Source organism: Pygoscelis adeliae, unplaced genomic scaffold (assembly GCF_000699105.1).
Source record: "Pygoscelis adeliae isolate BGI_AS28 unplaced genomic scaffold, ASM69910v1 Scaffold318, whole genome shotgun sequence".
Taxonomy (NCBI): Eukaryota; Metazoa; Chordata; class Aves; order Sphenisciformes; family Spheniscidae; genus Pygoscelis; species Pygoscelis adeliae.
The window spans coordinates 4,746,099-4,771,009 of record NW_008825430.1 but is presented as its reverse complement, the minus strand read 5'-3'; the positions used below and the strand labels follow the sequence as shown (position 1 = coordinate 4,771,009).

General features: G+C 37.4%; 1 protein-coding gene across 1 annotated transcript in view; it reads left to right on the top strand.

The window, feature by feature from the left end:
- Nucleotides 1-451: 451 nt before the first annotated feature.
- MYO5C (myosin VC) overlaps nt 452-24,911 on the top strand; it is a 34,548-nt gene continuing 10,088 nt past the window's right edge. The window contains exons 1-29 of the mRNA XM_009330968.1: nt 452-478; nt 3,291-3,401; nt 4,326-4,491; nt 4,768-4,912; nt 5,325-5,481; nt 6,056-6,199; nt 7,119-7,200; nt 7,799-7,906; nt 8,444-8,550; nt 9,177-9,442; nt 9,876-9,957; nt 10,305-10,445; nt 11,577-11,702; nt 12,337-12,420; nt 13,275-13,409; nt 13,770-13,867; nt 15,353-15,439; nt 15,526-15,637; nt 16,458-16,669; nt 17,351-17,516; nt 18,022-18,168; nt 18,805-18,969; nt 19,192-19,285; nt 19,873-19,936; nt 21,144-21,324; nt 21,917-22,010; nt 22,858-22,921; nt 23,008-23,088; nt 23,475-23,655. Of these exons, the coding sequence (XP_009329243.1) occupies nt 452-478; nt 3,291-3,401; nt 4,326-4,491; nt 4,768-4,912; nt 5,325-5,481; nt 6,056-6,199; nt 7,119-7,200; nt 7,799-7,906; nt 8,444-8,550; nt 9,177-9,442; nt 9,876-9,957; nt 10,305-10,445; nt 11,577-11,702; nt 12,337-12,420; nt 13,275-13,409; nt 13,770-13,867; nt 15,353-15,439; nt 15,526-15,637; nt 16,458-16,669; nt 17,351-17,516; nt 18,022-18,168; nt 18,805-18,969; nt 19,192-19,285; nt 19,873-19,936; nt 21,144-21,324; nt 21,917-22,010; nt 22,858-22,921; nt 23,008-23,088; nt 23,475-23,655 (3,627 nt within the window). The remainder of the gene's footprint in view (nt 479-3,290; nt 3,402-4,325; nt 4,492-4,767; nt 4,913-5,324; nt 5,482-6,055; nt 6,200-7,118; nt 7,201-7,798; nt 7,907-8,443; nt 8,551-9,176; nt 9,443-9,875; nt 9,958-10,304; nt 10,446-11,576; nt 11,703-12,336; nt 12,421-13,274; nt 13,410-13,769; nt 13,868-15,352; nt 15,440-15,525; nt 15,638-16,457; nt 16,670-17,350; nt 17,517-18,021; nt 18,169-18,804; nt 18,970-19,191; nt 19,286-19,872; nt 19,937-21,143; nt 21,325-21,916; nt 22,011-22,857; nt 22,922-23,007; nt 23,089-23,474; nt 23,656-24,911) is intronic.

Here is a 24,911-nt window from a genome sequence, read left to right as displayed (position 1 = left end):
CCCGCTGAGGGGGGCGACGGCCGCCCCGTGAGGGGGAGAAGGAGGAGGAGGAGGAGGAGAGGGGTGACCGGGCCGGGCGAGTAATGCCAAACTCGCCGGAGCCTGCTTGTGGCTTTTGCGCTTTCTGGGGTTGCGGTGGCGGTGCGCTAAAACGTTGAGCCGCGTGTCTTGCTGTGACAGAGTTTGCTGGTTTGGACCTGAGGGAGGGAACGCGTCCCCTCTGTGTAAGGGCGCACCACCTGTATCGGAGAGCTGAGCGGCTGTGAGATCCCAGGGCAGCATGGGAAAATACTTCTTCTTTTTGAGAGAAATACTTCTTTTTTGAGTCTTTTGGTCTTCAGGTGTAGGTCTCTGATGTGCTAGCCAGCGGTTAGACAATTTTAAAGTTTAACAGCACTTCTCTGGCCACTTAAGCCTGGAGTGCTCGCTCTTTTTGTTATGCAAATATTGAATGTGTTTGGCAGAACTTGGCACTAAAGCAAAGATTCGTCCTCCGTAGTGCGGCTGCTGGGGTTTTTTGCACAATTTTTCCCACTTTTCCTGTAGTCACCAGAATGTTGTGACCTAAAACTTGTTTGCTTAGCTTTAAATAACAAAAATAACATGCATATGTTACTAATTTATAAGCCTGTATCTCTTCTATTGCAAAAGCAGCTGCCATAATAAACTATTTAGCCTTGTGCTGCACTGGTATTTATTCATTTGTTGTGTTAGTACCGCACTCTGAGCAGCTGAAAGAACAATTTTTTTTTTTTTTTTAATGAGGAATAATGTTAGGCAGGTGAAGAGGAGGAAGGAGTGTGGGTGTAACTTGATACGAAAATGAGCAAACTCTCTTCCGTTTACTTGTAAGGCAGGGTTTGGAGAAAGCCGACTTAGGCAGGCTGGGTACATTTGCCAATGGAGGCTCCTGGGAACTGCAGGGACCTTTTCTGAAGAATCAGTACTTTGATCACGTGCTTTTTCCTCCCTTTCTTGTCCGTGACCTGGTGCAGTTCACTTTCTTACATGGGAACACGCTATGTGCCCCTGAGGCTATTTGGTGGCGATACTCTTGACTCGCATAGAATAACAGCAAATAAAGAATTCAGTTTAACAGCTGTGAATAGGTAAGTGTTTTTAATAAGCCAGGAAATCAGCGTAGCATAGGAATGACACAAAAGTCAGTTTATACTTGGATACACATGGAAAAAGCAAAGCTAAAACTGATTTCATTTAGCCACGTCTCTCACTTGACCATTAAATAGATATTTGTGAAGCTGGGTTTTTCTCCCTTGGGTTAGATAGATGAAAACATTGTCATCATAGTGGTTTGGGGTTGTTTAGAAAAGGTCTTTGTGATTTTGGATATTGCGTGAAAAAATTCCATCGTTCTGAAGGCCTCGGCAAAGAGGTATCATGAAAGCGGCTGAGGTTTCAATTGGTGTACATCACCTGACATACACGCCAGGTTGGTGTATGGTTGATCAGAAAGGTCAGTCTCCATCCTTAGAGATACTGAAAACTCAACTGGAGAGGTCACTGAGCAACCCAAGCTAACTTGCAGGACGCCCCTGCGAAAGTCCCTCTTACCCTAAATCGTTTGGTGTTGATCTTCAGGGGTTAGGGTTGAGAAAGCTGCTGTTGAGGCACAGTGTGGTTTGTAGGGACCTCTGTAGGCACCCACCGTTGGCGGTGTCTTCAGTGGGGTTCTCGGTGCAGCGACCCTCACGTTCTGAGGATCTGTTGGAGCTTCCAGGGCTTTCTCCAAATTAGAGAGGAAAAAAGTCATTTGTGCCAAAAACAACAGTTGCAACACCAAGGTGAGAAGGTACATGAGTCTCCAAGGCATCTGTGGGTGTGCTAACGCTTTATGAAATCCTTGACTAATGTTAATTTTTCAACTAAGCAGCTGCAGTGGCTCTCATGGGTTTATTTAAACAAAGTTGGCTTAAACTGACCATGAATATAGCTAGGGTAGGGGAATTAAATGACGGGTTCTGGCTATCAAAACAGAAAGATGCTGGAAGAAGGATATACAGCATGGTTGCTTGTGCAAGTAGGGGCTGAATGGTTCTGCGCTCTCTAGTGTTACTTTATCACAAATTAGAGGAGAGAGAGCCCACAAGAAACTCAGTACTAGCATGTACTGGTGATTTTCAGCCTTTTTTTCTGATATCACTGTCCTTCCTTTTGTCCTCTCCTTACATCCAAATATAGTCTTCAATGTTATCTTCATTGCCATCTGAGATACACGCTATATGGTATAAAAAAATACTTTGCATCAAGGTTTAAGGAAGAGAAGGACACACTCCACATCAGTGAAGAAATTCCTGACTTCCAGAGGTTGCCAGCTGTTATGTCCTTTTAAGGAATGCTGTTTCCTATAGCTTCTAGGGTGTTTCCCTAGAGCTTCTAGGGCAGAGCATTTAAAGATGTTGCTAATGCTTCAGCATTTTAACTTCAGCATAGGAGAACTAGATGGTTTGAACAGCATAATTTACATTCAAACATTTATGCTTCAGAAGGCTAGAGGTAATTCTGTTGTTTCGATTCTTCAAATACCTAAAAGAAAATGACAATTCATCTGCTTCCATTGGAAATAAGTGCTTTTAGGAAGGATGTTTTCTTCCTGAGGCAGAGCTAAAGTACCTTACTGGGACTGAGCTCAGCTAAGCCAGCTGACTGCTTGTAAAGAAAGAAACCTGTTGGCAGTCTTTGAAGTTCATCCTAGAGCAGGGGAGGATGTTGTTTGGAGGTTGCGCTTCAGTCCCGTTAGAAGAAAGGTAACTGTGCAGAGTCTTTCTTGTGTATACACCTGTGCCCACGGCAAAATGCTTTCTAAGTTCAGTATCCTACATTTGAATTCAGGGAAGTGACCGTCTGAGTTCTGCTAAGTGAGATGCTTTCTTTGGTACTTGCTCATTTGAAATCTCCTAGAAAGCAGGACTCTGCCACAAGTGTATTTTAGTCTCCTTGTTCAGTGTTAGAGGGTTTGAAGAGCCTGGTGACAGTCTGGCCCTTGTTCACCTTCCTGCGCGCCGTTGTTCTGCAGACTTTACACTAAACAGGAGTAGAAGGAGCGTGTCTGAGATTAACAAGTCTGCTCTCTTTTTATTCTTTGTGAAAGAAAAAAAAACAACCACCAAAATATAGCCTGCTGAAAGGGTCAAAGCTAATAATAATCCCAAAAAATCTTGCATCCAGTTCAGCTTTTAGGTTGCGTTTGATGTTTGAAAACTATTTTTTTTATGCTAGTCTGGTATTACGATAATAGCTAAGCTAACTATTATCTTCTTTTTCTGTTGTAGTACAATAGGGTTTGGATCCCTGATAATGAAGAAGTTTGGCAGTCTGCAGAAATCACAAAAAACTACAAAGCTGGAGACCGTTTTCTCCACGTGCAATTAGAAGATGGAACTGTAAGGAGAAAAGCCTTAATTGTTGTGGGGTTTGCTGAGATATGTTTATGTAGAAACACAGGACACACCATTACGGGATCTAAATGACTTGTCCATATTTTCTTATGCTAACCCTGCAGTGACCAGAATTTTATCATATGGAAATTTGTACAGTAAACAGCTGTTACCTAAAAATATGAAGAGTGCAATTCTACTATCTGCATCACATTAGTATAGAACATATACCTTGAAGAAGAAAGATCGCTTCACTTTTGAAACAAGCAATGAAACTCATCTTAAGTTGAAGTAAATTGGAAGTGCAAGGCAGGCGTAATTATCTCACAGAGCTAGCTGTTGCTTTTTTTTTCCTAAAGTTGTTGCTTTATGTAAGATCTGTTAGTTTTAGTATCTGAGTTCTTTACAGGTTTAATATTTTGAAAACAGTGTTTCTGTATTTCTGCATTCCTGTTCTGAAAAGACAAGTATTAAATGTATGATTAAATGGATTTGTTGGAAGAAACAGAAGTGAGTTTGAAACTTCTGTAAAGAAGACTGAAGGGTTGCAAGTAAGGATAGTTTTAGAGCTGACCTGAGTTCTGACCAGGTGTTTACTTTCATTCAGTTGCAGCTGGTCTGTCATTTTCATCTGTACTTGAAATATGCGTGTGTTTAGAGAGCTACACGCATTTCCCATTTTTACAGATTTCAATACAAAATATTGTAAATAAAGAGAATGTAGCTTTCTTTTTAATAAACAATGAAGAGCTCCATCTTGCTTTCATGATCTCCAAGTCCCCTAAGTTTGGTGGGATGTACGGAATTGATGAAATACGAGGTCAGACGGGGCTCTATCAACCCTGTAACTTCGTGTAAAGGGAGAAGATCAATTTGTGTTTATGCAAACATAATGCACTTCATGATATTTCAAGTCATTCTTTTTGACAGGAACTGAATTACCCTGTTGATCCAGCTGCTTTGCCACCCCTGCGAAATCCTGACATACTTGTTGGTGAAAATGATCTCACTGCACTTAGTTATCTCCACGAACCAGCTGTTCTACACAATCTTAAAGTTCGTTTTGTGGAGTCTAAGCTTATCTACACCTATAGTGGTAAGCAAAGTAAAATGCAGGGTTTAAAAAAATTCTTAAAATAAAAAAAATAATCTTGGGTTAGTTTGCAATATGATGTAATGTTTTCCTCAAGTGTCTTTTAACTCATTCACGTTAACTCATTTTTGTATGAGCGTAGACTTGTTTGTTGATCAGGATCTCCTACCCACTTGAGAAAATATTGCTACTTTGTATCAGTGTAACTGTTGTTGCTGAAAACTGGCATTTTGTTGAACTAACCTGTGTTTTATTTTTGTTTTGTACACTTGGTTGTAGGAATAATTTTGGTTGCAATAAACCCCTATAAACAGTTGCCATTATATGGAGATGCTATTATCCATGCGTATAGTGGGCAAAACATGGGGGACATGGATCCACATATATTTGCTGTGGCGGAAGAAGCGTACAAGCAAATGGCAAGGTTCAGTATGTTGCTTAATGTCCATAAATAACACGTGAAGTCTAGTGGCAGTCAGTGTTAACTGTAATTTAATTTAACTGTGTGTGTGCCATTGGCTATTAAGAATACCTTTGAATGGTTAACTTAACTAGAGGAGGAGTAATTCCTTATCCAGCTGAGGAATTTCCAGAACTCGTAACTGTTTTCATTCTTGATGAGGGGCAAAACACTGTCTGAGCTGAGTGAATAGCAATGACATCAGCCTAGAGGTTACAACCGGAGAGGAGTAAGAGAAGAACAGATGAAAGATGGAACGGATATGAGAGTTGACTACAGCTGTGTTTTTGTACATTTGTTTCATATATATAATTCTTACATTTATACACGTGTTTTAGACATATCTGATATAAAATGTCTGATTATTTGGTTTTAGAAATAACAAAAATCAGTCTATTATAGTCAGTGGAGAATCAGGAGCTGGAAAGACTGTGTCTGCAAGATACACTATGAGATACTTTGCCACTGTGAGTAAGTCAAGCAGCAATGCACATGTAGAGGATAAAGTACTGGCATCCAATCCAATAACTGAGGTAAGTTTCAGAGAGTATCTGTCAGGTCTGTGCTTGTCAAGGAAAGAATTCTGAGAGCTGCTGGGAATCCTTGTTTGAAATCTTTAGGGATGTTTTAGCTACCTGAGTTAGATATCTAAATTAGAAGTTTCGCGTCGGAGTGTTACTGATGGAAAGAGGTAGTCAGCTTCAAGAACACCTGGGTTCTGCCTAATTTACCAGTGGCCCTTTGGAGGCACTAGTTTGCCTCCAGAGATTTATCTGACCACGTCCTGTTAATTAGATGATGAGAAAACAATGTTGAACAAGCTGTTTGTTTGGTTTTTATTAATTGGAATAGAAACTGGTTAAGGTTCCTTATGGTGGGAAAACGTACTTTCTCTAATTCTCAGTTTATGTAGTATTGTACTATTTGACTTGAGGCTTATCTTCAAATTTGGGCCTCAAAATTTAAATCTCACAGCTCAATACTGAGATTGATCCTTAAGCACCTTTGATTTTTAGGAACTTGTAGTTGAGTCGTGTTTTGACAACATAAGTTCTTCTTATGAAAGATGCAAGTAAAACAAATTCTAAAAGTTCATAATTTTTGTAGGCTGTCGGCAATGCAAAAACCATGCGGAATGATAATAGCAGTCGGTTTGGAAAATACACAGAAATCAGTTTTGATCAGAGTTACCAAATCATTGGAGCTAACATGAGAACATACCTGCTTGAGAAATCCAGAGTTGTCTTTCAGGTGGGTAAAATAAAGTTAAAAACAGTCAATGTCAGTATAGCTACTAATGTACTATCCTTTTACTAGTTTCATATAGAAAATGTTATGTGAAGTCCTGAATGGTATGTCTAATCAGCATTTGATTTATTTTCTAATAGGAGCTAATCTTATTTATCACAATAAACTAACTTATTCCATGTTCTTCCTTATGTTAAGTGGAGGATGTATCTGAGGGACAAGTCCCTGAGATAAGTGTAAGAAGTATTTGAGAAATCTGTGACTTTCAGTCACAATAGTAACACGTGCCAGCTGATTCTGGAAAGGAACTGTATATCGGGCAGAGGGAATCTCGGTAAAAAACTGGCTGAAAATTTATAAGGCCAGGGCTTATTGCATGTGACTCATTACAGCGTCAGAGCATAATTGTGATAATCTAATAAAGAAAGCATTTAACTGTATAAAACTGTTTTTACGAAGTTTTTCTTTTTAGTAGTATTGTAACTTTTTAAGTCCTATGAAAAATACTTCTATATATCTGCTGCCTGAAGGATGGTTTTCAAAATAGCTAGAGTTTTCTGAGTTACCGCAGGGCAGTGTTTCAGCTGGCACCCCTACACAGTCGTTCATTACAGTATTTGTTTTATTAGTAGATGGTTGTTCAAGCTGAAGAAATTATTAAAGTAACAGCCTTGGGGAAAGAACTCAGCATATCGGTAACGGAAATAAAGCATACTTGAATTTATCACTTCCATTGCTCTTATTGAAGTCTAAGATGTGCCGTTTTAATACTGGGCAATTTCTTTGCCAAACTATATTGCAGCAGAATTTAGCCTTCAAGTATCATTATCTCTTTACAGTAGTGTTGAATATCGAATGTTTTTCTGTTTGTTGTTGTTTGTTTTTTTCTTTCTGTAATGGTATTCTTTGCTTTAATTTACAGTCAGAGAATGAGAGAAACTACCATATATTTTACCAGTTGTGTGCATCTGCTATGAAACCTGAATTTAAGAATCTTAAATTGGGTAGGTCTCAAGAAAATAATCTACTCTTCATTTTTGCAGTGCAGTATTTTGAAGATTGGATTTTCAAATGGTAGGATGTTAAGTGCTTTATAGCATAAATCTCACAGACTTACAATGGGACTTGCATTTTTAAGTCACTTAGCTATTAATCCTGCTTGTATTGAATTTGGCAGCAAATCCCTAGTAACTTGAATAATGCATGATCAAGTACCTAAGTGTCTTTGAAAATCTTATTCTAATACCTTCTGTAGTGACAGATGCCATAATGACAGTTTAGGGGCTTGATTCATTTATCTACAGAGAAGCTTTAATGCCAGCTGGGAGAAGCAGACCTTAGGTATATGTTTACTCAGTCTTCATTCCTGTTTGTTTATTAGATCAAGTATTAAGATTGCTAGGAATTATGAATGCTAATTTGTGTCAGCTTAACTGAGTTAGGCTCATGGATCTCTCTCAGAAAAAGAGGACCTCCAGCTCATTGCTGAAGAGCTGTCATCTGACAGCATCTTTAATTTTCTGGTGTTACAAGAGTCTTTAACAAGTGGCTATCCCCAGTCCCGAATTTTCCAGCATTACAAGTTTTGCTTCTTATTTATAGGAAGCGCAGAAGAATTCAACTACACGAGAATGGGTGGCAGCACAGTAATAGAAGGAATTGATGACAGGGCAAATATGGTGGAGACTCAGAAGACATTTGCCTTACTGGGTAAATTCTTGGGAATACCTTTTCAATAGATTTAAAAATCGTTTTATTTCTGAAATGGGCAAAGGTGGATTGTTTCCGAAATGTCCAAACATTGGTAGTAATTACCAAAATAATGTCTTCCGTAGCTTATCCATTGCACTGTTGGTGTGTTTTAAAAGTACTAGCCAAGAGCAAAAGGCTGTTAGCAATTGGTGTTCATTGTTAATGGTCAAAATCACTAAGAGCTGGAGTCTTCTTGGCCCTTAAGCTAACATGCTGTGACAGAAGTGGAATTGGAAGCTTCTTTGCCTGTATATGGCTTATGTGAAAGCCAAATCAGACTTGAGCTGGCACTTGGGGAGGTACAGGAATTTATGCCTAATCTCTCATCAGATCAGACGGGCAGAAAGTAGGCAGAACCAAGGCTTTGCATAGTAGTCTGGAGAGATGCTATACAATTCTTGGCTACGCAGCAAAGCAAGTAATCCACCATTGTGCTATTTTAATTAATTGTACTGTTTCCGAGTATTTAAAATAATCAAGAATTGGTTTTTTTAGGTCTGAAGGGGGATTTTCAGATGGATGTTTTTAAAATACTGGCAGCAATCCTACACTTGGGCAACGTGGAAATAACAGCTGTTGGAGATGAAAGATCATCCATCAGTGTAAGGAAGTAGCTCATTCAGATACCAACATTTTCTTTTGTATTCTATGCCAAAAATCCTTTAGCAATAGTTGTTCTCATATCTGGGGCTCAGAGCAGTATTAAATCTGACACGCTAAACTCGAGAGATTTCTCCATCTTCATCTGTATAGAATCACAGTGAGTGTTTATGCGAATCCTGTTTTGTGCCCAAGTTCGGAAAGTCTGAACAAAAGGCAAAATGTGGCTAAAAGTCCCAAATGGCTTTTCCAACAGCTGTGGATCAATTGGATATGGGCTTCTATCTGCAGGATACTGGAAACGGAGCATTGCCAGAGCTGCTCAGAATGTGTCCCAGCAGACTATGCAAGTCTAAAAAGCAAGGACACCTAAACATAGACTAAAGTAACTTTTTCTTTCAGTGTCTTAATCCAAAGAATCTCATCCAGTCTCTTTCCTATATCAGGAGCTCTATCCAGTAGTATTTGCTTTAGCTCTTCTTGATATTTTGCCGGATGAAGAAGCGAACAGAGCCCCTTGTCTATGTAAAAGTCATAGTTTGATGTCAGCGGTGCCAGGATTTCTCTGTCTAGACAACAGTTAAAGTATTAAATGTAATCTAATAATATTTATGTGTCTTTTTTAAAGCTGGAAGATAAACATCTCAATATATTCTGTGAACTTCTGGATTTAAACTGTGACAAAATGGCACGATGGTTGTGCCACCGAAAGATTATCACTACCTCAGAGACTGTGATAAAGCCAATGACAAGAGCTCAGGCTGTTAATGCAAGGGATGCTCTGGCAAAGAAGATCTATTCTCATTTATTTGACTTTGTTGTGGAAAGAATTAACCAAGCTTTGCAGTTCCCTGGCAAACAACATACTTTTATTGGTGTTTTGGATATTTATGGGTAAGAATGTCTCTGGAAACAAACTTACTTTAAGTTGTGCCTTTTCTTTGGAGCTAATAAGTGGCACACTTCAACTTGTGCTGCTACTGAATTTGGACGGGTTTGTTTTACTAAAAGGTCATAGTCGTGTAAGTTCTTTAGCATCCAGAGTAGTGGAAATGTTCAGCAACTATAAATATTAGTGTTTTTTGTGAATGAGGTTTAAATTTAACTTTTGATATGATACTTTTAGATTTAACTCTGGATTTTTTAGCTCTGTTATGTCTGGTAACATTAACTTCTAGGGAAGTTTTGAAACGCCTTAGCATCTTCATTAGTCTTGCTATTTAACTTTCTTAGAAACATTAAAATAGCTTCAAAGTCTTACAAGGATACTACCATTTGTATTTAAATGTCAAGGGATTTTTTTTTTCTTATTTGACATGTGTTTCAGCTTTGAAACATTTGATGTGAACAGTTTTGAACAATTTTGCATCAATTATGCTAATGAAAAACTGCAGCAGCAATTTAACCTGGTATGTTCTTTTATTTGTTACAGTTCTTTATCTTATTTTGCTTCAGTTTCGAGATTAATAATGGATATTAGCAAATGCTATTTGTATTTGAGTAATGGATATTTCTGGATAGTAATGGCTATCCAGTAACAGATAAAAATATTTTATATGTATATACATACATATATGCACACATATAAATGAAAATTTCTGAGTTTATTTTCTTACAAGACAGACGTAGTATACTACAAAACATAAATATTTTGTTTCTATCTTATATATACAGTCACACACATGCACATGCATGCATTGTATATATTTTCTTTCTTAATTGTAACCTTACATTTTCATAATTTTCACATATCTAGCATGTCTTTAAACTTGAACAAGAAGAATATATGAAGGAAGATATCCCGTGGACTTTAATAGACTTCTATGACAACCAGCCTGTCATTGACCTTATTGAAGCTAAAATGGGAATTCTGGAACTTCTGGATGAAGAGTGCTTGGTAATTTAAAAATCCTTGCATTTATGAGCTCATAAAAAACTGTATAGATTTTTACAAGTTGGGCTTGTAATCCATATTTTGTCCTTTTAAATGAGAAGTAGAGCATTTTCCTCATAAAAGGAACATTAATGTTTGCCCTCTATTTGTTTATTTTAATTGTAAGTCATTTTAGTCTATTTTTCTCTTATAAAATTAAGAACCTAAAACTAGATTCGTACCTAGAAGCTAACCCAGCAACTAGATTTCTTCACTGTGAGGGTAGTGCAGTACTGGAACAGGTTAAGCAGAGGTGCAGCGGGATCCCTATCCTTGGATACTTTCCGGATTTGAGTTCAGATGGCAGCTTGATCTAGTGTTGGTGGTAGTCTTGCCCCGAGCAGGAACTTGGAGTACCCAGTCTCCAGGGGTCTCTTCCACCAGTATTTCTACAATTAAGTTATTCCATGAATCACTAATTTTGATACAAAAAAACAGTCTTCCTTTCCTTTTTTGTAAGTTCGTGTTGAATGCACCAAACCTACATCTTTGCTTTTTCTTCTTCAGTCTTACTATTTTTTCTCTGTGCTCTCTCCTGACTATAGCAATTCCTGAATCTATAATTTTTTCTTCTACCTATATATAGTTCCCTTAGGCTTCCGAACCTATTGAAGCAGCTTTGTCAGTGAAGAACAGGGCAGGGAAAGGTGAGCCCTGTTAAAACGGTCTCTAAAAGGTGTTTTGGCGATATTGGCAAGTTGTACTTCTCAGAATCCAAACCATGGAGTAATATGACAGAAATTAGGGAATATTCCCTAATTTATTAGCTTATCTGTTCTGCTGCTCATTAGCATTCTCAGGGATCAGATTGTCCCTGATTGCAGGTAGCACCCTCTCAGGACAAAATGATTTATGACTCATCAGAGAATTAACTCTAGCCAGCAAATTTGTGGATTAATGCAACCTTCTTTCTTAAAATGACTTGCTACAGGGAGCCACTGGCCAGTCTAAAAAGACAAAAACTCGTTGTTATCAGGCCTGGTAACTCACTGAAGATGCTTTATTCATACAGTATTTATTAATAGTAAGCACTTTTGCTGTTCTCAACAGTCCAACAGAGTTTTGTTAAAGAGATTACCCTTCTCATTTTTCCAGTTACCTCATGGAACAGATGAAAACTGGCTTCAAAAGCTATATAATAATTTTGTCAATAAAAACACACTCTTTGAAAAGCCGAGGATGTCAAACACGTCTTTCATCATTCAACACTTTGCTGATAAGGTAGAGTGTAAACAACCCAGTATTATTTCACCCCGTTTCTAGCAGTAGCTCATTCAGAAAAGAAACAAACTTAGGAAATGGAGGAGATGTTCCAAACAAGTGTGGTTAATTTCTATAAAATCGATCTTCAATACATAGTACTACTTATTTATTGGTAGTACTGCCCATAACATGCCATTTAAATATAAAAGTGCTTAAGATAATGAATTTGAGAGTATAAAAATAAATCATCAAGATAAAGAGGCAGAAAAAGAGGACAATGTATGAATAAAAATAGTTAAGATTGTAGTCTGTACCCATTTTAGTCTGTTATTTACATTTCAAGTGTAGTATTCCTTTTTTGGTATTTTGATTTGAAATCATAGAATAATGAAGAGAGGAGGAAAGAAATTCCTAATGAAGCCAGAAGGAAATTGCAGTTGATAGTGGATTCTGACAGTTTGTCCTGCTTCTGAATTTGCAGTATGCATGTATGTATGCTTGCCATAAAGAAACTGGAAAAAGCAGAGTTTCAGCCATCATGTTTAAGACTAATAAAGAGCTGTTGGCCACCACAGCTTAGAGAGTAAAAGTTACTGTTTTGCTAACTGTTCCTGTATTGCTGAAAAGTTAATGATTTCACCCGTTTGCACAGGTAGAATATAAATGTGAAGGATTTCTGGAAAAAAACAGAGATACAGTACATGAAGTATTGACTGAAATCTTGAAAGATAGCAAGGTTTGTGAACAATCTGATCTGATTTTAAAAGATTTATTCTGATAAATAGGTGGAATCAATTAGTTCAGTCTTAATTTTTATTAATATTCTATGAGTATGTATTTTTAACATCAAAGTAACGTACAAGATGGAAAACCACAGTATTCAACTTTTTCATATATATGCATTTACTTTGCTAGTTATGTTAGTATTTTTTGTTTTCTCAATATCTCCCTTGAATAGCACTTTGGAATCCTTGTAACTGAACAGTTCACTTAATTCTTTTTTTTTTTTCCTGTAGTCATTACATGTAGCTTTGATAGGTAGTTTATCATTAACAGCTGCTTTTGTTTATTCTTCAAAAGAGATTAAAAGAATGCCAGGGCAGAGAAAACATCAGATGCCTCATATGTGCCTGCCACTTCCCATCTGCTTGAAGGCCCTGCCCTTTTCAAGGCTACAGCCTTGAGACTTCAGGATTACTATTAAGAAGCTAACTTAATCTGACCAAAAAACATATTCTTAATTTGAATGAAATATTGTGAAAATATAACCTTAAGTGGTCTTATTTTTAACTCTGTTCTGTATTTATGTCCATGTTTGCTCATACTGAAATAGCTTTTGCAGACCTACTTAACAATTGTTGAGTTGTGTCTGTGAAACGTGTGTTTCACAATAGACTCAAAATTGTTGCAACTGTTTCTTCAATTGTTGTTTGTTTGTGGCTTAAAGATCCTGTTCTAAGTCCTGCAATACCTGGCCTAAGCATTAAGATGGATGAGTTTTGCATTTTACGTTATAGTAAATGTAACTTTTATTTAAATGTTATTACAGTTACACAGCATTTAACTGTGATTCTTTCACCGCACTTTTAGTTTCATCTGTGTGCAAATTTTTTTCAAGACAATCCGGTGTCCGTTTCACCTTTCAGTTCAACTATAAACATCAAATCTGCAAGACCTGTTCTCAAGTCGCCTAACAAACAACTCCGGATGACTGTTGGCAGTAAGGTACTACGTAAACGTGCTGTTCTGTGATGCTCGTACTTTCAGGGAAGTGTGCTGGGCAGTCTGAGACTATGATACTCTATTCTGTTACTATTCACGGGAGATTATCCAGTTTTCAGTACAGCAAGAGCCAGCCACAGTGCAGTGCTGCAGGTCTGGGTTTAAGTAAGTGTGTTTAATTTATATATAGGAGACTGTTAGGTACAGCAGGACTGTTAAATTTCCTGCGCTTAAGATCTAAACTCGAAGAAAATCTCCCAGTGTCTAGCCAAAACCTAACAAAGAATTAAAAAACTAAGATTTGAGTTCTTACTTAGCTGTAAATGTTTCATTAGCAAAACTGTTATGTCTGATATTTTCTAGTTCCGGAGTTCTTTGTCTTTGCTCATGGTGACACTCAATGCAACCACTCCTCATTACGTACGATGCATAAAGCCAAATGACGAGAAGTTGCCTTTTGAGTAAGTATGTTAGTGGTGTTGAGCTGTTATATTACCTTTAAAATTGAAAGAGTATTTTTCTATTTCACAGTAGCTACATGTCAGCAAGCTAAATTTTTATTGTTGAACAACTTCCCATACAGAACATATTTTCCCTTTCAAGATAGTTAAAGTAAAAAAAGTATTGTCTTTTTACAAAAATAGAATCATTCAGAAATAGTTATTGATACCTTAAAAATTCTTTATTATCCTAAAATTTTTCAAGTCAGATATTAGTGTTTGTGTATTTGTCATAACATTTTTAGGGGAAAGGTTGTCCACCTTTGGTTTAAGTTGATGGACATTTTGTATAGGTGTGTTTGCTCTTGTACAGCATGGATTAGCACCAATTCATATTTAGGGAATAAAAGCCACTGCCATTTTCTTTGTGAACTTCCCTTTTGTCCACAGAAATATTTAGAAGAGCTTTAGAAGTCAGAAAAGGTATGAGCAGTGTTGAACATATCCTTGGCTTTTTCACACAGTTTTATATCATTTTAATGTTATGATACAATTGTATATGCCAGATAGTTTGCATAATTGTTATGTCTAGCTTGATAACCACTTAACTGTAAGCAGGAGTTAACCTTGATGCAGCTGTTGGTCTGTTTTGTGGGCAGACATGTGGAATCACTCAGTTGCACAGCTTTTAGCTGGAAGGTAGTGTAATGACAAAAGAAATAAAAGGTTTTGTCATATCTGAGTAGGAGGAAAGAGGCAAACTTTGATCCTAAATTATTTTTTTAAGTCTGTTAGCTCAGTTTTTTGAAGCCAGACTGTCCATGCAAAACATGTTATAAACAGCATTGTTTCACTATCACTGCTGTGAGACCTCATTATTTTGTGTAATAGCAATGAAGGGGAAAATAACTTCGCTATTATAAAAACATGTATGAATTAGACCAGAAGAGCTTACCCTAAGTTTGTGAAAGAACAATATAGTCATCTGTCAGCCACAGGCATCTCTTGGCTAGTATTGGATCGACACTGTAGCTTAGTGCTCTGTGGGTGTATCAGCTCTGATCCAGAATTGGAAAGGGTCTTTCCATGCCTTGTGTTGATAATCTTGGATCCAAATACTCAGAAGCAAATCTGTGTGTTAAAGGGTACCTAGAGAGAGTTATTTCCCAGTAGGCTGCTGAGGGAATGTATTTCTGTGTATGTTTTGTGCTGAGTGTGGCACGATTCTTTGCCACTCGCTGATATGAACCTTCACAGTTAATATTGAAAGGAAACAGGACTTCTCAGAAGAGAGAAATAATTGTAGTCTTCCTTTTGTTTTGAGGAAGAAAAGGAAAACCCAGATACTCCCTATCACATATTAAAAAAAACAAGTGAGACACCATATAAAAAGTAGGGAGTCCAGCGTTCTATGAGCAGAAATAGAAATCCAGCTAGTAGAACGGTTATAATTATTATAGCATGCCAAACCCAGCAAAAATGTAAAATATAACTCTGCTTTTTTAGGTTTGATTCAAAAAGAGTGGCTCAGCAACTGCGAGCATGTGGTGTTTTGGAAACTATTCGAATTAGTGCACAGAGCTACCCATCCAGGTAGGGATAGCAGTCAGCCTCCGTGTGTCAAAAAGTACGTAGGTGTCTCTTAAATGAATTGCATTTGCTAACTTTTAATTTTCCAGGTGGACTTACATTGAGTTTTTCAGCCGTTACAGCATTCTTATGACACAGCAGGAACTCTCCATAAATGACAAGAAGCAGATTTGCAAGATTGTTTTGCAGCGGCTAATCCAGGTTAGTTTGTATGCGCTGATCCATTATGTATTATAGCATCTATTATTAATAAAGGGTCTCTTTTCCCAAGAGTAGTATCTCACGCCTCAAATAGGAAAGATATTTACATTATTACTATTTTTCCTGATTTAGCGTGTTGAACATAGGCTTCTGAGTCAATAACCTTGTGTTGTGACACTGAGTCATGTTGTGGCTGTAGACAGATGATTTAACCTCTCTGTGCTTAATATCTTCACTTGTAAAATGGAAGATATTCTACCTATATTTATAAACCAGTGAACAGTAAATGGTGTAAATTTGCCAAGTATTAGAAGTTTACGCAACAAGGCTTTTTTTTGATGGTGGAACGCAGCATATTGGAGAACTGTTCTAAAAAAGTGCTATTTTGCATATTGTGTGTTGAAGTCAAAACTTCATCCCAACAGAGTCTGAACAGGCCTTTGTAGTGCTTAGGCAAGCTGTGCTTACTGTTCAGTTTACTGTGTTGTTTGGGTTTTTTTTTTCCCAATGAAGACTTTAAAAACTGTGGTCCTCTTGCTCTTAGCTTTAGAAATACCTGCTCACTTTTTGCCCTTCAGGTGTTCTTGAATATAAGATTGCACTAGGGTGTGATTTTGGATGTAATTCTCTGGTTCTTTCCTGCTAAGTGGATTTCCCCCCCATATACTCCTATCTACAAAGAAGGCAGAGAAGATATTCTTATTTAGCAAGATCGTGTCATTTCAGAAGAGCGTGCCTAAGGTGACAATTTATAAAAGGAAGAGTGTCTAGTCTACAAAATAAAATAAAACCTTGATGTAATTATTGTTTTCTTTTTCAGGATTGTAACCAATATCAGTTTGGGAGAACAAAAATTTTCTTCAGAGCAGGACAGGTTGCTTACTTAGAAAAACTGCGATCAGATAAGCTGAGACACGCATGCATCGTGATCCAAAAGAGTGTTCGAGGCTGGCTGCAGCGGAAGAAATTCCTTCGCATAAAACAAGCAGCTGTTACAATACAGCAGTACTTCCGGGGGCAGCGGACTGTACGGTACTTTTGGCTGATGAATGCTGTTAGGGTGTGCCTGAGGGGATATAGAAGGTCAAACTAATGTCCAGCACTAATTTGGGAGTGTAATTTTTACGAAAGAGCAGTTCAGATTGTATTTCTACTTCCTCTTGATTGTAATCATGGACTTGAAAATGTTCAAGTTATTCAGCTGGTATGAAGAAAGTACTCTAGCAGATTTCACATGTTGTCTGCCAGATTCCCGAGAGGCCTGTCTACCTGTAAGCTCATGCCTTAGCTAACGACGAGTGACCCTGTTGTTGGCTTGGGCTTACCGCTTAGCTTCAGAGCCAGAGAAGAAATCAGGCAGCAGAAAGGAAAAGCAATTTGCAAGGGTCTACACATTAGTGTGTACAAATTATTACGAGGAATTACGCAGCAGAGAAGCTGCACCAGTCATTCACAGAGCAGACTGAGAGGAAGATGGCTCTGTGTAGGCTTTGAAATTTTCAGAAAGAGACCATCAGAACAACTGGTTGTGGAACAGATTTCAAAGGCTGTGGATAATTCCCTCTCTTTCGCTTTGAAGAAAAAGCTGTGTTTTAGATAGTGGGTGCCTGTTTTCAATATCTTCTCTTTTGTGTGTGTGATTTGGCTGACTGAGGGAATGAGCATGAGAAATCTAATGTGACCTAAGTAAACTTTGTTGTCTCTTGAATTAAGGCAAGCTGTAACTGCAAGAACTCTGAAACAAACATGGGCAGCTATAATTATTCAGAAATACTGTCGAGGTTACCTGGTCCGTAGACTTTGCCAGCTCATCTATGTGGCTGCTGTAACAATTCAAGCTTATACAAGAGGATTTCTAGCAAGAAAAAAATATCGGAAGGTACAGCCTATTAAAACTTTCATTTCAGCAATTGGAAACAGCTGTTGCTCTATAAGAAAGATTGGAGACAAGGACTTTACCTTTTGCATGTCTGGTTCTCATTTCTTCTACTCCTATTTTTATATTGTTGCTATAAAAATACTGATACGCAGTAGCTTAGATCTAATCTCTGAGCTACCAAGAACTCTGTCCGGTTTATACTTGATGCAGATCACTTAGTGTGATTACTACAGTGGTTGTAATAGTTGTAATTTAATAACTTGTATTATTTCAATAAAGTAATTATTTTAATAAATTATTTCAATAAAAATATTTCAATAAAATAATAAGTTGTAATATTTCAACTGGGTTGAAATACGCAGTCTGCAGTCTGGGTATTTCAGTATTTTGATACTTCCGTGAGAAGCATTGTCATTACCAGTGTATGTAGATTCACAGAATGTTATAATTGATGCTGATTGAGCCACAGATAATTACAGACAGATGTTAATATTTTATTTTAAAGATGCTTGAAGAACACAAGGCTGTGATCCTTCAGAAATACGCCCGTGCATGGCTTGCCAGGCGCAGATTTCAGAATATTCGGCGGTTTGTGTTGAATATCCAGCTTTCATACAGAGTTCAGCAACTGCAGAAAAAGATAGAAGAACAGGTGAGGGACACCAGTCAGTTTATGATTTTGTACTAATTTTTTTATGATATCTGTTTTATTCAGAGCTGTCATGTTGACTAGAGCTGTCATGTTGACTAGAGGCTTACATGAATTACAATATCCATACTTGACTTGACAAGACAAGACAATATGTAAGGGATATGGTCCTTTATAATAGGATTCTTCCTATTATAGTAGTATTCTTCCTACATCCAGGGTAGGAAGAATCAGCCAGGATTTCCTTATATTTTTGGGTTAGTTGTGTCAATGAGAAGAGTCTGCAATGAATTTTTTTTTTCTTTTTTTTACTGTTTCTTAAGCAGTCTGTCCAATCTCTGGATGGGATTACTTGTACTAGGATGAAGGATGTGTGAGATACTGCTTTGGTGCAACATATTTAGTAACTTTTGGGAATTCTGTATTATGTTTATTTTGCAGCTTATTTTTTGAGAGCCATATCAGCCAAATCACCTTTAAGGTGGTAGCTTTAGTCTAATTGATGGAAACAATCCTTGGTTGAAATAATCATGGCTGATATGGGATGGTGAGCAGAAATAGGTCAGGTGCTTCCTTCAAAACTCTTATTACAGGTGTGCATTTTTTCTGTTTTCTTTTAACCTGTCTTGCTCGTTGTAGAGTAGAGAAAATCATGGTTTGCTGGAACGATTGACCAATCTGGCTTCAGCCCGTATGAATGACATGGATACAATTCAGAAACTCGAATTAGATCTTGAAAAATTAACTGCTCAAAAGAGAACATATGAAGAGAAGGGGAAAAAATCTAGAGAGGACAGTGAACAGGTAAACTTTAATTGCCATCTGGGTGCTTTTATTTTAAATAGTTTTTTCAGTTACTGGATTTATCAAACGCATGATTTGAGAGTTACTAAGTAACTTCACTTTTGGGAGGGGTGGCAGGGAAGGAAGGGTGTCCATCTATGGTTTTTAAAATGTAAGACCTTCTGTGACCTATTTCTTCCTCCTTTGTAATTTGTATATTATGCTTTCTTTTTGTGTGTGCAGAAAATCTTAAAACTTGAGAATCAGAACAAAGAATTACAAGAACAGAAAGAGACCTTAGAAATAAAGCTCCAAGAAAAAACTGAGGAAATGAAAGGTACAATAATGAAAAGGAGTTTTAAAGAAGTTATAAAGGAGTTATAGTGGGGGAAAGTTGTAAAGTCAGGTTTTCAGCAAAGGTAAATGACTTTTGTTCTAATAAAAGCAATATAAATGCTGAATTTACAGTAAACTAAAAGTTGGCCCTAAGCTTCTCTTGCTTAGAATGTGTAATGCAAATGCTTTTAATTTAATAATTAAATTAAATTTGTTCTTTCAGTAGCAAAAGCTCTCCTCCTGTTACGTTTCCTGTCTCATACACATGCATTCCTTCAAAGTGTCGCTTTGTCCTTGGTTCCTTTAATATACTGCTTTTATGAATCTAATTTCAAAGGACGCAGGCAGCACATGAGATCCAGTACGCTTTAGATGAATAACAGTTCGGTGTTTCAGAACCTTTTTATTCTATAGCATTACCTGTAAAATTTACTGTGACAATTTTTGGCACTTGAGAGAGTAATTTCAGCCTTAAAATATGTTAAGGATTGCTTATTAAACCAGAACTTCTCATTGTGGTCATACTGTTTTAATAAATGCACATAATTGCATGAAGGTCTTTGAAATGTTGAAATATTTTTTTTACAGAGAAAATGGATGACCTCACGAAGCAACTCTTCAATGATGTACAAAAAGAAGAAAATCAGAGAATGTATGGAATCTGAATTTTATTGCTTTGAAACAGCATTCATTTTCCCTGCCTTTCTCCTGCTGTAAATGTAATATGCTCACATCGCTTATGATCTGTCAGTGTTCTTGGACATTAATGCTAGTACTGAAGTACTTCATGTACAGTTGAGGAAAAGCACATGCTTGCTTGTGTGTCAGTCACATGCAGGAAATTATATTGTAGACTTGAGACTCTTCTTGCTTTTACGGTTTCCTGTCTTTTCATGTGTCTTTCTGAGAATTGAAAGGCAACTCTGATCATAACGGTTCCTTTGGAGATATCCTCAGAATTCAGTCAGGGCCGGAGGAGCAGCTGGAGGCCGTACCAGTCAGAATTCCTGTGAAGTTAATATTAAAGGAGAGAATTGAAAGATGCAGCTTGAAGGAAAGGCAGTGTTTGTAAAGGACATTTGGCTAAAAATATAGGGGAAAAACTCTCCCCCCCCTTTGGTATTTCATTTGCAGTATTAAAAATCCTATTATTTAGCAGTAAATGGCTGTGCTTTGCAGCGTGCTTTTCTCAGATTAAGTGTTTATTTCCCAGTAACTCTTTTCTGGTGTAAGACAGAGAACCTTGGGTGCCAGATAAATGCTGTTCTTTGAAGTGTGAAGAGTGCAATCAGTCACTGTTCCTGAGGGTTGGAAGCTGTGTGGTGTTTCAGCTCCGTCCGATTTCAGCTGCAAATAACTTCAGACTATACTAAGAGGACTTCTCTGCTACTTTCTCTGCTTTGCCCATTAACTGTATTATGTTGGAAGCCAGTCCATTCCAGCAGGGACTAGTAGAAAATGGAAAGCTTCTTGCAATGTTTTACTGAGAAGGACACAGGGCTTTCTGTTGCTATGTCCTTCTTCGGTGCTGACTGTGGCCGTAAATGTAGTGGAAAGCTGCTCAGGTAGGCGAACTCGTTGAGAGTTAGAGAATTAGCCTTTGAGCGGAAAAAAAAGTTTTGCCTTGAATTCTGTCCCTATGTCTGAATTAGATGTAGGAAAATCCAGGGTCATTCTCATCCCATTATCATCCATTTTGTAGATTGATTCTGAGGATGTAGGGTAGCATTTTCAAGTAATTATGGTTCATTTAAGTTTTCTTCAATGAAACATGTCCTTCAAATTAAAACAAAAACAAAGCCCACTCTTTCACTTATGAATGTAGGAAAATAAAACCACCTTTTCATTGTCTTGTTTAGGATACTTGAGAAAAATTTCCAAAAGCAGAAGCAGGACTATGAAAAGGAGATTGAATTGCTCAAGGGAGAAATTAAGATTCTGAAAGAAGAAAAAACTCAGCTACAACATCAAATTCAGCAAGAAATTGTCATTCAGGATGGCTTGAAAATGGAAGTAGGACAACTTACGAAACAAGCACAGGTAAAGTATGACGCATTTCATCTTGGAGTCTTTGATAGGTAAAGCAAGAAGAGAATGTGGGTGTTTTATTTATAGATTACCTTCACTGATTTTTTTATCTCTAGTGTATTTTTAGAAGAAGTTGTAGTTAATAAGCTGTATTTGATACACCACCATGTTGCATTGTTTTCATGTAGTACACAAGTATGAGTAAGTTATTGCTCGCAGAAATAAATGTATGTTTTGAAGAGTAATTGTGCCTGAATATACATTTAAATGTGTGGATCTCTTTTTGTTCCTTTTTCCAAGAAAGTATTAGTTTCTCAGGGGATTTTTCATAAATGTAGTTTATAAACTGAACATAGTGCTTTTTGTGTATGAGTCACATTTTTTTTTTCCCTCTGAGTCAATTCCATGACACAAACACATACGTTTTCACTTACATCACATTACTGTTCTGCCCTGATGCCTGAGAACCAGATGCTTCAAACACAACGCATTTTAAGCCTTTTACCATATGAACTTGTTCTTAATTATAATCTTTATGATTTGACTGATACTCAGCCCTTGTCATTCACTCCTTGTCTCAGTCTATAATTTTTGTCTGATTCAGAAAATACCTGAGTTGCAAAAGGAAATTGAACTGCTTCAGACACAAAAATTGGATGTTGAAAAGCAGGCCCAGTCACAGAAGCGAGAATTGAGGGGTAAGCTACCTACTAGATAATTCAGAGAACTTATCAAGTACAATGTGAAGCAGGCCAGTTTAAATTGATTTCTTCCATGTTAGCTTTGACAAAAACCCAGTTCTCTTTCCCATCCCGTAATGATTCCATTCCATTCACACCTTTACTCGCAAGGGGAAAAGAAACCCAACAGGTGAGTTTCACAAAGTGACCACTGAATACTGAGACCTGGGGTACCCCTTTGAAGGAACTCTGATTTCAAACATTTCTCCTTTGTGTTGAAAAATCAATACTAATAATTTAAACTTCACTTAGAATTTAACAAGTAGGTTTGTTACCTGCCCAAGAATATGGAAACAATACATTCTCTAGCTTTCATTCATCCTATCTTTAGCCTGAGGTCCAATAAATGTCAAATACACTTAAATAACTTGCTGAGTTGGGTTCTCTCTGGGAAAAGCTACTTAATAAGATGTACTACTGTTGTGCACTTTGTTCATTGCTAACAATGTCATAGAGCAAACCTGTATCTGCAGCATTTAATGTAGTAACCTAGCTCTAGATGAAAAATCATCTATACAACTCTAGCAGTTGTCCAGATTCAGAACAGAAAGATGTAACTTTGCATTGAAAGTTTGATAGGTATATCGCAAATATTGTTTTTTTTCTAAACCTATCTAGTGCACCTTACATGTCCAGAAGTAAAGCCAAGTACCTCATCATATTCTTGTAGTAAATCAGATATATTTACTGAGTACCAGGAAAGAACCTTGTAGATTTAGGAAGAGGTTGGTTTGATTTTTATAATCAAACTTAATTTGAAATGTGCAGAGGAAAATATTCATGTAATAAACTTTGTTTTTTCCAGAAAAAATGTCAGAAGTTACAAAACAGCTTCTTGAAAGTTATGATTTTGAAGATGTAAGAAGCAGGTAACTTTGTTCTGAGGTCTCTTTAAAAAAGCTTAAGAAATATATGTTGTTCACCTGCACACTAACGATACTGCCTTGTATTCTAGACTCTCTACAGAGGATTTGGAATGCTTAAATGAGGATGGAGAACTGTGGTTTGCTTATGAGGGCTTGAAAAAAGCTACAAGGTTAGTTCAGTTCTTCAATGTTCTCATAACTCCAAGCTGTGATCTAGAAAATAAACAGAAAGATCAGCGAGTAACTAATTTGACAGCGCAATACTGAACATCTGTTTGAGAAATGAACAAACACTACATTATATGACTGGCTGAGCAGCTTAAAATCACTTTAACAAACTTTTACTAAGTCAGTGAGGTAAGTGTGTATGTGTCAGTCGGGGAAATGTGTTTCCTCTGAGATACCACGCATAACTTTCAACTCCCTTAATGCACAGGTGATGTAATGGAATGTCTGCGTGTTAACCACAGTACTTTGTTTTCACTTTGTATTAAACTTGACCCATTGCATCGAGGTCGTACTACATCTGCCATGTTCTTTCTCCCTTTTTTAACAGAGTATTGGAAAGTCATTTCCAGTCTCAGAAAGAAATATATGAAAAGGAGATTGAAGGTTTGAACTTTAAAGTTGAACATCTTAGCCAAGATATTAATCATCTACAAAAATTATTTCGAGAGGAAAATGACATAAATGATGGTATTCGACTTGAAGTTAGCAGGCTAACTTCAGAAAACCTGGTAAGACCAAGGTGTAGTAAAGCCAAGTATGTTTTTGTTACTTAGTAATACAGTCCAAATGTGTTTGTGGCACAAAGCCCTCAAAATCTTGCGGCCACGTCCTTGAAATCTCAAGGCTCGAACAGATAGGGCCATCTAAGATTGCATATCCATATTTCCCTGCATGCTGGGGTGGTGTGTTAGGAGGCAGCCAAATTTATTGTCTGAGTGTACAGCTTGTTGGGGCAGCCTCACAGAACCTTTTCCCCTTTTCTTTTTTGTAAACCTGAATTGAGATTTGATTCTAATCAGAGAGTGGCAAAATACCATTTTACAAACTCTGACTTGGTGCGTAGCGCACACACAGGCTTTGGCTTCTGTTGTTGATAGCTAGGGAGACACTGAGAGTCTTTAGAATGCATTTGAACCCTTGTACGCTTATGTGGCTGAATATTCAGATTTTATAAAAGATGTTTTGAACTTCAAAATGTTGCCAGGATGTCCATTGCTGAGCTCATACAAATATTTTGGTTACGCTTTTTGCGGTTTCTCAACAATACGAAGAACTTTTGAGGGGTGTAATAATTTCTACAGATATGCAGCTTTATACTGGATGTCATGAAGAAACGAGTGTTTATTTAGGTTTTTGATTTAGACAGAAGTTTAACTAAAAAATGAATCGGAGGTTTAGCAGTGACCAGATAGTCAGCTCACCATACCTTCTTTTAATACCTACCTAATTTAAACTTCTCTTCTGATAACTAAAAAAAAAATAGCTGTTTTTTGGTCAGGCCATGTACTTTTCTGATGGAACACTGTTGGTATCTCAGACTTAATGAAAAGCAGTTTGGTGATACTGTAACTTTCTATGGGTCAGTATTATAACAGTGTACTGAGTCTGTCCGGGATGGGTTAACTTTCTTTGTAGCAGTCCGTATGATGCTGCATTTTGGATTTGTGGGTAAAACAGTACTGATAACACGGCAGTTTTGGCTGTTGCTGCACAGAGCTTGCACAGTGTCAAGGCTTTCTCACTTTCCTGCTCTGCCCCACCTCAGCAAGTTAAGCTGGGGGTGGGCAAGAAGTTGGGAGGGCACACAGCCCGGAGAGCTGACCCGAAGGATATGCCCTACCATATCATGTCATGCTCAGCTATAAGAACTGAGGTAGAGGAAGAAGAGAGAGGGTGTTTGTCTTTATCTTGACCCAGATGTTTTCTCGCTTCTGCTCTTCCTATTTTCTTCCCTGTTCTGCTGGGGCAGGGGGTGGGGGTAGGG